The sequence below is a fragment of the Lactuca sativa genome, chromosome 6, assembly GCF_002870075.4.
Source record: "Lactuca sativa cultivar Salinas chromosome 6, Lsat_Salinas_v11, whole genome shotgun sequence".
Classification (NCBI taxonomy): Eukaryota; Viridiplantae; Streptophyta; class Magnoliopsida; order Asterales; family Asteraceae; genus Lactuca; species Lactuca sativa.
In genome coordinates this window covers 23926086-23940667 of record NC_056628.2, presented here as the reverse complement: position 1 = coordinate 23940667, position 14582 = coordinate 23926086, and the positions used below count along the sequence as shown (strand labels likewise).

Below are 14582 nucleotides of genomic sequence, written 5' to 3'. Positions count from 1 at the left end.
TCTACCTCTCTCTCTCTCTCTCTCTCTGCGTGTGTGTGTGTGAGAGAGAGAGTGTTTGTATGGATATATTTTTTTAGGTATAGACATTCTAATTTTGTTGTTGTTCTGGTTGACGGTAATATGTTTTTGGAACAAATGAGCTTCTGAGCTGGAGGAAGTTGAATATATGGGTGTTGCAATGCTCAATATAATTTGGGTTGTAATTTAAGAATAAAGGTTAGCCTTTTTACATAATTATATTCATTTTTCTCTCTATTTTAATGACTTTGTGATACTTCAAGTTTCCATAAACTAATTTATACACATAATGAGCATGTTGACACGTATAAATAAGCTTTTTTATTATCCAGAGAAGGCATGCAGTAGACCATGTATGTCACTAAAAACACAATCACCGGTGATGCTTTTTCTTAAATTTTTTTCTCAACTTATTTATTTGGGCTTGATGTGTGTATGTTTTTGTTGCAAGAGGATGCTTTTCACCTTCTGTTTGTTGTTTATTTGACAGGGAACTACATAAAAAATTAATCTATCTCATCAACATTATGGTGTTTTCGTAAAACTTCATAGAAGGTATAAAAGAGTTCATAGTTTTTCTCCCAAAGAATGCGAGGTACCTAGGCTCTATAAGTTTGATAATGTTACCTGATCAGTGTTACTTCCTGATCAGATCGATTTCAAGTTGTTTTCTGGTTGTTTGGTATAGGTTCGATTTTGAAGAATGTCATTTATATTTTTAGGTTTAAAAAACATACGGTTTGTAGATTTAGGTTGTTGAGTTCAAGCTTAAGGATATGCCTAGGGGAAGACTAAAAAAACTTACATGGTTCTATCAAAATCCTCAAATCAGGTCCTATTTTTATGATCAAGATTTTCAAAATGATGAATTTAGCAAAGAGGATGTCTCAAACTTGCAGGAATCAAAGCCATCTCAAAGGAAGAATCACAACTTTTAAAGATCTGGTTCTTTAGCTAGACATGGAATGTGGTTTTTTAAAGGTTTGTTTGATTTACTAAAACGACCTTGAGCGACTATTTTTGTGGGTTATAATCGTTTGTGTTTGTTGGAAATTAATAGTTTTTATTATGCGTTGTGCGAATATATGGCTAACGATGTATATGTTGGAATGTTATATTATGGTTGTATTTGTAAAAATTTTGTTTGAATACAATGTTAAAGCACTACAAGAAAAAAGGCCTTTTACGACGCGCAAAATACGACGCTCATTGATCTATGTTACGCAAAGGAGAGTGACATTAGAAAAATGTCATCTCTTCAAAAAATTTAAGGATAGAAGACACGCATTATTGCGCGCCCTTAAATTAGTGTCTAAAAAAAACACGGAGGGCACCTATAATAAAATGCGCGTCGTCTAAGGATGTCGCTTTATAATTTTTAATGGAACGCGCGTTCCATCCTTTAACAGTAGGGGGAAATGAAATTCTGAAAAAATTAAAAATCCCGCCTTCCTTTTTTTTCTCCTTTCCCTCTTGCCCTGGACGCTCCTTCCTTCCCCCTCCCGACATTGACTGCTGCTTACTTCTTCCCTCACTTCTACCTACTGGAACCACCATATCTCCCACTCGATGTTGAAATTGTTAGAAAAAAACCCTAATTATACTCTCAAGTCTAAATACAGAAAAAATAGAAGATGGTGAAGAAGTAGCAGTAGAGGAAGTGGAGGATGAACAGTCGAAAATGGAAGGAATGGCATCAATAGCGTTGTTACTAGATGGGTCAATCTCGGGTCATTTTGTTCAGCTTCCCGAGTCCGTTTATTACCAGATGGGTCAATCTCGTCTTTTTGTCTCGACTTCATATCTCTCTGTAAAGCAAGCGACGACTTCATATCAAAAGTGGAGGTGGCAGCCTAAAGACTGTAATTTGCCAAAGTAAGCATACCTGAAACGTGAAATTGGCAAATTGGATTGCACAGAAACGCGATTGGGATCGGGAATTTTGGTTTTGGAACGCCGATTTGTGAAATTGGGATCAGCACATCCTTTTGAATCGGTTTGTCTTCCTTTACCTCTGTACTCTCACTCTCTCTCTCTCTCTCTCTCTCTCTCTCTCTAAGCCCTAAGCTGCCACCATCAATAATAAAATAGTTCGATCAAGTTTAGTTCAATTCCTGATCATCGATTTGAAATTCTATTTCTGATATGACCTTTTGTGCAATTCTTTGACCTTTTAATCTTAGGGTTTATCTTCATGAAATCTAATCTCTGTGAACGAACTAATACACTTTAGGATTAGGGTTTAGTAATGGGATTCCTTCGTTTTTGTTAGGGCGATGTGAGTAATGAACCAAGGAGAAACACACAACAATTTAATCAAGAAGAAGATGTTCCAGTCTTGGTTGATGCAATACTTCCATTATCTGCAGCTGCCATGGCTTTGCCACCTTTATCTATTCGAGGTGATTTGGGAGTTGTTTCTACTGCTGGAGTTAGATATGCATATCCACTCCTAAAATCATTTGCAAAAATAGGATCAAGGTGTTCTTGGTGCCACAAAGCTTTTACGCCCTTTTTCAGAAATAGTTGATTCATTGGGACTCAAAGATCCTTTCATTAGAAATTGGGTGGATCTTTTGTCTTTCTTACTTGCTGGAGTGAAATCCGATGGTGTTCTTTCAGCAGAAATGGTACATAATCATATCATACATTAAAAAGTTTCTTTTAAGGTAGTTTTACTTTTTGGTATGATGGAATTGAGGAAGGAATGGAATGGGCTATTCCATTACCACATGTCCTCATCCATTCCATTCCAACCAAACAGAATCCATTCTATTCCTTCATATTTTATAGTTCTCTAAATGTCTAATCTTTTGCCTGTATATATATCCACATATTTGCAGATTTATATGTTTGCAGAATGGTATAAACCAGGTTGTAGTTTAGAATACCCTGTTGGTGGAACTGGAGCACTTGTTGAGGCTCTTGTTCTCAGATTTTCCTTCTGATAAACTTCCAAAAATGTCAGAACCTTCACAACTTATGACAGAAAATACACGTTCTGATCTTTATGTTGCACTCCCTGTTCTCAGTCAAGGAAAGAAATGGGTCTTACTATACAGGTAAAATTTCATCTTCATCATATTTTCAGTTTCACATTATTCTTGAATCTTGATATATCATTGTCTTTTTTATATGTTAGTACATGGAGGCATGACATATCTCTTTCAACCTTATATAGAATAAGCAATCTTTGCCCTGGGTTAAGTCTACTGGTAATGTCTTGTCTTCAGTAACTATGCAAAATGTCAACTTTACCCTTTAACTGAAACTTGATTAAACATTTTCAGGTTGTTGGAGATCGTAAAGGTGCAGTGTTTGGTGGTTTAGTTGAGGCACCTTTGAAACCATCAACAAAGAAAAGATACCAGGTTTGTAATTGTTTAATTAAGTTCGTTTCTCTATATGTTGACAAAAGACTTTTCTACCCTTTTTCACTATGATGAGTAAATACTATACAGGGATCGAATGATACATTTGTGTTTACAAATACACCAGGGCGTCCTGTTATATATCGCCCCACAGGTACTGCATTTTCTTGATAATATATAAAAAAATCTTTTATAATTTTAATATTTATTTGGGATCTATTATGTTAATTGTGCATTTATTAGGGGTGAATCGATATTTTACTCTTTGTTCAACTGAGTATTTAGCGCTTGGTGGGGGAAATCATTTTGCATTGTATCTCGATAGTGACTTGTAAGAGTGTTGCACTTGCATCATTCCTATTTTTCTTTTTGAGGGATAATATGGTAATTTGGCAATTTGCATATTTTTTTTCCCCAGATTGAATGGGTCAAGTTTGGCCTCAGAAACTTATGGTAACTCTTGTTTGTCACACACCCAAGAATTTGAAGTGAAGGAAATTGAGGTGCTTTCTCTCACTTATTTTTGCAAAAATTACATTTTTGGTCCTCGAGTATGGCTGATTTTGTTCAATTTGGGTCCTACAAAATTCTCTTGCAAATTTGATCGTTATTTGAGGTTTTTGTAACGTTTTTACTCTTCGTTCCAAGTAAAATGAGTTGGGACTAAAATTGAAAAGATCAGCAATACTCAGGGACCAAAAATGGTCATCTTACTTAGAACAAGGACTGAAACTCTACAAGAAATTTCAAAGGACCAAAATTGTAAGAGAATTTTTGGGGACCAAAATTGAAAAAATGGTTCGGGACCAAAAATAGTCAAATAAGGACTAAAGTTGCAAGAGAAAACTTTTTGGGACCAAAATCAGAAAAATTAGAGATTCTCAGGGACCAAAAGTGTAATTTAATATAAATAGTTTGCATAAGTTGAGTTGATATGAATGTCAATGTGTGCAGCTGTGGGGGTTTGTATATGCTTCAGAGTATGAAGAGGCGATATCAATGTTGAGGACAGAAGCACCTGGGATATGCCGATGGTAGATTGACGATTATGCCCTTCATCTTGTATATATTTTAACATGGGTGTTCCATTTCCATTGCTATGTTTGTTGAAACTTGGTTTGTTGGGTTTCAACGTAGATAACTTTTTGGATTTATGATATACGTATAAAAGATTGATAAAGCGAGGGGTTTGTGTTAACAAGTTAACGGAAATATATTTTCTGATTTTGTCAATCTTTTTAAAGAGCTACTCTTTCCACTTTTCATCCTTAACAGATAACACTTTTTATCTTTTTCTTGTTTTCTCTTTCAAATGGTGTACCTTTTAACTTTTATGGATGACCTATATAATAGTGATAACTACAATTAAACAAAGTAGCATCCACTTCTCAGGTTTATACTGCCCCTGATTTTGCCTGGTATAAAATGCCTAAGTCTACAAGGTGAGCTTTGTGGTTGGACATGCTTTTACATTGGTGTGGCTGCTGTTGCTTTTGTATGCTCTTATTATCACCTCAAACCAAATGATGGTCACCTTGTTTGGGATCGTTTGCCTGTAAGTTATATCATTCCTCATATTTAACAAATTTCAATATATAAATGATTAAATTCTCATGTTTTCTGTACTTTTTTACTAATTTACAATCACAGGGACAACAGATGCAAATGAGGAATCTTCACGATCACATGCCATTCTTCGTTCATAAATCTTGCAGGAAATGAAAGAGGTGCAGATACAACTGATAATGATAAGAAAACAAGGTAAAGGTTGGAATATAGAATGGAATGGAATGGAATGAGTCATTCCATTCCATTTCTTCCCTCTCTATTTTTCTCTCTCTCTTTTATTCTAATGATCAAAGTTCTTGTTTTTAATATCAGTTTCCTTGTTCTCTTTTATACTTGATGCACCTTTTATTTGCAGGCTTGGCCTGTGCGTACTCCAAGGCCTGTTGCTTTCAAGCTTGTTACTGATACCCCTCTTCTTACTGGACAGGTAAGTTTCAAATCTTTTTGTTGTGGATTTATTATAGTTTCTTTTTGTTGTGGATTTCTTATAGTTTACTTAGCTTCTTAAATCAAAGAGTATAAAGCTTTCCTAATGTGTTCTAATAATTAAGAAAACGATGTTTTTTTGAAAAATACTGATGGACTTTGCTATTTTGTTGTATGGTGTATTACCTTGGATATAATTTGTTTTTACAGTTTTCTCTTTTTATTTAATTTAAATTTGGATATAAGTTTGTAACACATGGGATTCATGATTGCAGCAAATAATCTTTCTTTTCTTTCTAGACATGATTAAAGGCATGTTTTTGGCTGTAGTTATTGGACCACCTGTTGTGGTTGCCATCATTTTAATAGTACAGGTATTATTTTATCTCTGAGAAATTTCATTTGCCATGTCATCAAAAGCTGCCAGATGGACTATTATCTTTCATGTTTGAGTTGGTTCTCAACTTGTAGAAGAATAACATAAAATATTTTGGCATCTGAGTGTAAAAAATAATATTTGAACTCATAAGTTCCTTAATAATACTTTATTGTGTTACATGTACTTTATTACTTACTCATAATATATAATTCAATCTGATTATTGATTATATATTATGAGTAAGGAGAGCATTCTAAACATTCTGGAAACTTTAAAAGAAGAGGGAAATAGGGTCTTGTTCAATGCTTTAGCTGTGTTTGCTCTAAGGGAGATCAACTTATCACAAGTAAGGTACTGTTTCACCCTTTTATTTAATATTTTTGTGATTGAATGAAAGTCTTAATGAAAGTAATTGACAACCTTTCTCTGTAAATGATGTTGTGATTGTGGGAGAGGTGTTGTGTTTTTCTCTGTTGCTAGGTAACCTTCTCAACAACAACATTCTACTTAAGCAGTTGAGTAATCAAGATTAAGGGAGACTTGTAATCATGTTTGACATTCCTTTCCAGTAAGAAAAAGAGTTGTATGATTATTTGTTAGTTTTATAGGAATGTATAACCCATGTTAGCAATGTTTTATTTTTGTTTAACATTTGAATGATTCTTTGTATGACATTACAATTTGTGTAATTTATTTTATTTTTTGAGTATGAAATTTTATTTTATATTATGCAATGGATTGTATTTTTTGTATATGGTATTTTATTTTTATTATGAGAAATTAAATGCAAATTTAATTTAAAAATTAATAAATATATAAATTTATTTTTTTAAACATTTAAATTTACGATACGCAAAAATGTGTGTCATCTTTATTTATGACATGGCCTTTCTTGACAGGGGCTTTCTTGATACGCATCGCGTGTCATTAACACTCGCGTCGTAAGGTTACGACACGCGAATGCGTGTCATCTTCCTTTATGACAGGGCCTTCCTTGATACGCATTGCGTGTCGTAAACGCGCGTCGTAAATGAGCGTCGTAAATGAGCGTCGTAAATGCGCGTCGTCTCTCTTTATGACAGGGCCTTCCTTGACACGCATTTGCGCGTCGTCTGAGCCTTTTACGACGCGCAATGAGCGTCGTAAAAGGCCTTTTTTCTTGTAGTGAAGATGTGTTTTTTTTTCAAATTATAGTATATTTAGATAGTTGGTTTGACGGATCACGTTTTTTCTTTTCTGTGGACGGTGAACCGAAGTAAAATAGCGGATTTTTTTTTATGTTTTTCTAACTTTGTAGGATTATTTGATTTGGACTTTAAATTTTATATTAGATTACTATTTATAAGTTCTAACTTCAATTAATAATGAACTTTTATAATTAACAAATATCGTCCTTAAATTATAATATATTATTATTATATATCTTTTAAACTATAAATAACATTAGGTTATAAATACGTTGAAACAAACCCCCACTCCATGTCTACAACCCATAAACTATTTGTTATCCATCGAAAAGGAAACAGCTCACAAAGCCAAACTATGCAGCCCTTCAAATAGAATGTTTTGAGACCATTCGGCTCGACGAAATTATTCACCGTCGCCGCTTTGCGCGGGTAAACGACTAGTGTGTATATATATATATATATATATATATATATATATATATATATATATATAGAGAGAGAGAGAGAGAGAGAGAGAGAGAGGAATGATCATTTGAAAACCTATAGTTTTCCGAGAACCCGAGAACCAAACAAAGGTCGTTAGATCAAAATAATAGAGGGTCAAGATGATCTATGACATTTTTGTAAATAGTTAGAGAAAATAAGACATGGGGGTAAAGAAATTGAAATGAATCAATGTCATTTTAGGAATTATTTTAATTCCCTGATTAAACCTCTCATTTACGTCTCTCTCTCTCTCCTCTTTCACGTCATCTTCTTCATCGTATCTCTTCCCTGTTCGTCCTTTCTCAATTGATCGACCACCTATACCTCTACAGACTACTACAAATCCAATGTCATTCATCTCCAAATCATCGATGAATAATCCACGATCCACTATTATTCTTTACTGAAATCAGAAATTCATCATCTCAACTTGATAATCGAGATTTTTACAGGTTCTGATTTGTGTTGACTTCCAATCCATGATACCTAATTTCTAAATCGTCTGCAAATAATCGATGAACCAACAAATTGACACCATTCAGCGGGTTAACAGATCTAATCTATTCTGAAACAACCATTGCCAGCTATGAAGGTATTGCTCATGTTTCTATATTTCAAAGTGAGATCTCTAGTGTGTTTTTGCAATATCAACACACATTGCTTTGTCTATATGTGTTTGATTTCAAGCAACATTGCTTTGATTTAAAGCTTCCGTCTCAGCTTGTTCGTCACCATCAATGCATCAATGTTGAGCTCATCATTAAGTATACCTGGTGAAATTTTGTTCAATCATTGAAGACTAATTCTTTTTCTTAACCATATGACTTATTTCACATTATAATTTGGAGTTAATTACAATTTAAGGTGTGTTTTTTGCTTGCTAATATGTTACAGTTTGAGTTTATTTGAAGCGACGAGTTGTATTGCCTATTAGGTGTTTGACAAAATGCCCCAGTGAACTATTGAACAATTCATCTCTAATTATCTTGTCAAATTTTTTTCTCTGTTCTTTGTCGAAGATTAAGTAATGGTAGCCACTCTGATAAGAATTTCAGCAACTTCATTGACTGGATACAGGATACAGATATTTAATATCACTCTAATAATGTTGGTGTTTTTTTTATGGGAAATCTGCGAAAAAGTCCCAAAGTTTTGGGTCAGTTTATGATATAGTCCTAAATTAAATTTCGTTAACGAAAAAGGACAAGAAATTGGGTAATATAATCACTTTAACTCTTTTTACCGTTTCAGCAGGTTACCTCTTCCCTCAGGTTACCTTTTCACATGGAAGTAAGATTGAAGCAAGAATTTGTTGCTTCGTGTGGTAATCTACCATTTGCTCTTCTACAAACACATATATTCAATACATCTCTTATCTCTATCTCTATTGATAATATATGTGTTAAATATGCAGAAAACAACAATAGAGCAAAGAAATTATTAGGTATCATGGGTCTATTCATGGAACAAACATTATAGTCATAGGTCGATCCATGACTCAAATTGCATTTATAAAAGATGTTCAATAATCAAAGAAATTATTAGGTCAATCATGGGTCTATTCAAGAAACCACAAACTGAAGTTTTTTTAAAAGATGCTCTTTATCCCTCTCAAGAAGTTTCTGATATTAGAGGCGTTTTTGAGAAAATGATGAGTTTTGTTAGTGAACTTCAAGTTGTACCTACATCTGTTGTAACTGAAGGACCATTGGAACCAGGTTTGACTAACTCCCGGTCAACAGATGTACCTAAGGATTCTTCAGTTCCATTCCAACTTACCACAACTCAAAACCAATTCCATTGCCATATTGTGACAACCCTTCCCCCATCCCAATTCCATTCGACTTCACCTTCACCTCCACCATTGATGAAACAACCTTCTTCTGTTGTCCCCGTTTCTGCCCTTAAACCACCCCTCAATGTACAAAGAAACATTGGAATCCCATTGCTTCAACCCTTTCCACCTCCCACTCCACCGCCATCACTAACTCCGAATTCCAATTCTGCCCCGTTTTATGGACCACTAACTAGGGAAAAAGTTCGACCAAATCAGTGTTGAGAAGCTTGTAGAACACTATGGAGGGGTTTTTTATAGAGGAGTGGGTGACAGGGAAGGTTAATGGAGGGTAACCTAAAATCCTAATTATGAATCAGAATCAGAAAAAAAAAAAAAGGAAATTAGACATTAGGAAGATGATGGATTGTTTTGAAGACGAAGAGGATCTAGTGTATATATAGGTTGATTTCAATCACACAATCAACACATTTGAGTAGATCAGTGTTGAGAAGCTTGTAGAACACCACCATCTCCATATCTCCTCCCATAGAACACCACCATCTCACATGTTACCCCCCTACAAATCAAATGAGAGGAACTCCATATGGCCTTGGTGAACAAACGATAGAATAGAGATATATTCTTGTTCATCTTCACAATTTTGGTTACCCACCTGCAAGTGAAACGAGAGAAGGAGAAACGCATAAGAGAGATTTTAAAGCTTGGGTAACCGGCTAATTAAAGGTTTACCGGTTCAAAGGACTAAAGTGAGTGTAATAGCCAGTAACTCGTCCTTTTTCATTAATGAAATTTAATTTAGGACTAAATCATAAACTGGGGCAAAACTTTGGGGCTTTTTCGTAGATTTCCCTTTTTTTATCAAGATATAAAATAGTAAACACTAAACTCAAGTTTGTATCATATTTTAACTTTTATATTCTTAAAGTTGGCCTAATCTGTTTATATCATATTTCTAATTTTATCTTGTGTCATTTTTATCTAATCAAATAAGGCATGAATGAATATATGCGCATGTACAAATAGTCAAATTCAGGTAAAATTTATGGCAAATCAATTGAAAAAAAATGGTTGCTTACTTCATGTAGTAAGTCGATGTGACACATTAATTTCAAATTTATGGCAAATAATCCCTCCACTTTAGGTTCTCTCCAGCAGGTAAATACACAAAATTGGCACCCATTGCATTTGCCTTTTGCTTATTGCAGACACTCTGCAAATAGAAGAACATTCAAAGCAGAATCCAACTGGTGAATCACTGAATCAGATGTAAATAAAAATGTAAATGGAGCCAAATCAAATGTTAACAAACCTGAGCAAGTGAACCTTCAGGGGCAGAAACTCCATAGTACTTCAAAGTGACATATAATTCTTGTATGACGAATCATGAATCTTTTCAGGTAATTTCTGCCTCAGGAGCTGTTAAACATGAAGATGTTGTGGATCAGGTAAAAAAATTGTTCACAAAGCTCGCAGCCAATCCCATGACTACAACACAGTTAGTAGAAAAGGAGCCTGCAATCTTCACTGGATCACGGGTATGCATTATTATTATTATTATCCATGAAATTAAAAATTCCAAACTGATGAAATTAATAATCAGATTCGTATGAGGGACGATGATATACCTCTTTTAACTTGGTATCTATACATGTACATATTTTTTTTCACATAGTTGCTTACTAACTTGGTATCTATACATGTACATCTTTTTTCACATACTAACTTGGTGATTCATTTATGATTCACATATGAATTACATGTGATTCACATGTAATTCACATCTGAATTACATGTGATTCACATGTAATTCACATATAAATTACATGTGATTCACATGTAAATCACATATGAATCACATGTGCCGCACATATAAATCACATATGAATTACATGTGATTTACATGTAAATCACATATAAATTACATGAAATTCACATATGAATTACATGTGATTCACATGTAAATCACATGTGATTCACAATTCACATATGAATTACATGTGATTCACATGTAAATCACATATATATTTTTGTGAGTGTTTTTGCATCAATCAGATTATTTTTAATTTTCTTATAGATTTGGAAGAAATTGTGGTGAATATTAAAGAGATGGAAAATGATAAATTGAAGAAAATATGAAAATATTGACACGAAGACATGAAAATGCTTTGAAATTTTGTAGCATTTTTTTTATATTTTATATTGTATCGAATAAAATACTTATTGTATTGTGTTTATAAATTAGTAAATAAAATGAGTTTTCTTATGATTTTCTTACAAATATTATAGTATATGAAATATGCATATATGCATTTGTAAAAATATGCATAAATGTACCAAAAATGTTGATTTTTTTTGTTAAAAAAATATAGTATTTTTTAAATATTCCAGTTTTTTATTGATTTTTAAATGATTTTAAAAAAATGCAGTTTTTTTAAAAAAATATTGTTTTCAATTTTTTTTTTCAAAAATTCATGTTTTCTATAAAAAAACTAAAAAATGTGCACTTTAAAAAAAACTGAAAAATACTATTTTTTAAAAAATCTGCAAAAAACTGAATTTTTTTTTTCAAAAATTCATGTTTTATTTAAAAAATTAAAAAATCTGCACTTTAAAAAAAAATACTTTTTTAAAAAAAGATTCCGAAATTTTGATTTATTATGTAATGTTTTAGACATTTCTATTAATATGTAGAATAACACAAAAAATTAAAGATTAAATGAAATCGATAAGATTACGACCATGCTCTTAATGAATTAGTTTTGATTTAACGCTCCACTTTTAGTTCTCGGGAAACTAACACTCTCAACCGATCTCAACCATATATATATATATATATATATATATATATATATATATATATATATATATATATATATATATATATATATATATATATAGGGTTAGGTTCATGAGAGACGGCCTAATTTTGTGAAACCGTAAGACGCAATCCTAGCCACTTATTTAGTAGATAAACAAAAACATTTTTAAAATACAAAATAATTGAAAATTTTTGAATTTTTTTCCCATATTATTTTCGAAATATATATTTTCCAAATTTTTTTTTTATATATTCTAGTAGAATATTAGAATATTCTATATATCTGACAAATCTAGTAGATTAATCTAACATTCTAAAAATTACATTAGAATATGTACAGTGTAATATTCTATTAGAATATTTCACATATTAAAAAAAACGGTAATTAATCTGCCACACTTTCAACAAGTACGGCTCTGCTGACCCCCAGACCGTGTATCAGCGGTCTTAGACCGCTTAGGCGTCGACTGAGACTGTGTTGGTGCCTGACGATGCTCCTTCAGCTGCAACTCTATCTCCAAATCACGCCACCTCGCGGCTTCCTGTAGATCCAGGAGAGTATCACAACGCTGTGTAGCCACAAACTGTCGTATATCCGTCTTGAGCATACTCAGATAACAGGTCATCTGAGACTGCTCTGACACAAAGTCCATGCAAAACATAGCTCTCTCAGTGAACATCCGGGTAATCTCCATCACAGACTCCCCATCCTGTTTCAATGTCAAAAACTCTTGAGCAAGCCGCTCCCGTTCCAAGCGCGGAACGTAGCGGGTGCGAAACATATCCCGAAACTACTCCCAAATAATAGCAACCCGATGATCATCAGAATATGAACCTGTCGTCAATCTCCACTAGTGCTTTGCCCCGAGCCTAAGCAGGTTCAGAGCACACTTGACCTTCTGGTCACCAGGACATGAGCACGTGAAGAAACAACTTTATGTCACTATTAACATCCTACCTGGTCTAATAAATATCTTTCTTCAACACTCCATCAGATTTTCCTTGAGCAAATCCACTCAATAGATCTTTAATCTTCACCTATAAAACCTCATTTGCTTCCTCCAAAAACAAACATTTCTCTCTCTCTCTCTCTCTCTCTCTCTCTCTGGAACTCAAAAATTTCTCCAGGAAGTCTCGAGCTCTTCCCCCATTCTTGGTAAGTTCTTCATTTTACTCCTAAATATTCTACATTCCTTCACACAAACGTGATCATTTCCACAGATATACACATATTTGTTCTTAGGATCTTCAAATCTTCAAGCATCCTTCAAGTGTTCTTGCCTTGAAACTTTTCATCTTCAACCTTCCCTTCTTCAAGAAATCACAGAAGGTGAGTTCATACTCCTACATTTTCATGTTTTCTTCAAGTTTTGAGGGGGGATACAAGTTACAACACCAACACATCTTCTAACTCAAACAACAACTTTCGTCAGAAAAGTTATGGTACATTCACAAACTGTTTTTACCATCTTAAACTTAATATTTTTTCAAAAATGTTCAATATGCAAATAGTTCAGGTTTATACCTTTCTAATGACTAATTGCACACGTTCATACGATTTTTCTACAATTTATGGCGATTTTTACAAAAATGTCTATCATTTCAGCAACGATTTCGGACCAGTCTGCGAATATGGACATTTTCACACTGGTTAGAGACCTCTAAAAATCATAATAAAAATTATGAACAAACTAGACACATTTTCTAAACTCTTAGAGTTTACGGATCTAGTTTTCGACTTACAATGATTTTTCTAAAACAATGACATAACTGTTAAAACTAATAAAAACAGTCTACAAGATTATTAACAATTTGTAACATGTTGAGCAAAGTGTATAACAATGTTTAGCTACATCTTGATTATACTTCATGTTAGTTTACCTTCACGAAATAGAATTAGTCATTCATCATAAGGATTTTTCATTCACTACAAACATTTAGGATAAACTATAATAAGTATAGTTTATGGTACATTAACACAACGAACATACTAAGGAATGTTCCATTTACACTACAAAAAGGATTTCCATTTACACTACACGTAAATTCGTTGAATCAAATTTGTGAGACGTTACTTCATTGTACTCCTTAGGGTATTGGTTAAAGTCCCGTATTATAACCATAGTATCTTGTAGGGAGAGCATGATACTTGTATATAGATCTATATTGGGACTGACAATCCCGCACCTAAGTTGCATGCAATAGCTAGACCGGCAGGTTTGGAGTGACAAATGTCAAAACATTCCAACGCCCGAAGTACGTCGTAACATGCTTACTATGTCAATTGCACAATTATAATAACTCACATAGGGAAACAACGACACATATAGTTTACGGGAATTCTTACATTTACAAGGGTTTTAATTATTTAGAACTGCCTACACTATCATGAGTACGGAAAAATACTTGTACATTTTGGTCTTTGGGTTTTAAGACTACAATTCATTTTATAAGGAAAATATTGGATTTTTCTTGAGCATACACTACATTTACAACGAAAGGTTTTCAATTCTACATACAAAAGCTTATG

At 33.4% G+C, this 14582-nt stretch overlaps 2 protein-coding genes, 1 long non-coding RNA gene and 1 pseudogene across 3 annotated transcripts; all 4 read left to right on the top strand.

Moving 5' to 3' along the window:
• The first annotated feature begins 1699 nt into the window (after positions 1-1699).
• Positions 1700-3194, top strand: LOC128126757 (uncharacterized; annotated as a pseudogene).
• A 416-nt stretch (positions 3195-3610) lies between these two features.
• LOC111882978 (oxidation resistance protein 1-like) lies at positions 3611-4613 on the top strand. The gene is made up of 3 exons (XM_042895675.2): positions 3611-3720; positions 3808-3892; positions 4344-4613. Exons 1-3 carry the CDS (start codon positions 3611-3613, stop codon positions 4425-4427), a joined length of 279 nt encoding a protein of 92 aa, XP_042751609.2. The 3' UTR covers positions 4428-4613.
• A 1172-nt stretch (positions 4614-5785) lies between these two features.
• On the top strand, positions 5786-6461 carry LOC128126586 (uncharacterized). The gene is made up of 2 exons (XR_008224553.1): positions 5786-6114; positions 6284-6461. It is a non-coding gene; the product is annotated as an uncharacterized LOC128126586 (long non-coding RNA).
• A 2527-nt stretch (positions 6462-8988) lies between these two features.
• Positions 8989-9495, top strand: LOC111882988 (mRNA-decapping enzyme-like protein). Its single transcript, XM_023879347.1, has one exon. The coding sequence runs from the start codon at positions 8989-8991 to the stop codon at positions 9493-9495; it is 507 nt and encodes a 168-aa protein (XP_023735115.1).
• Positions 9496-14582: the final 5087 nt, after the last annotated feature.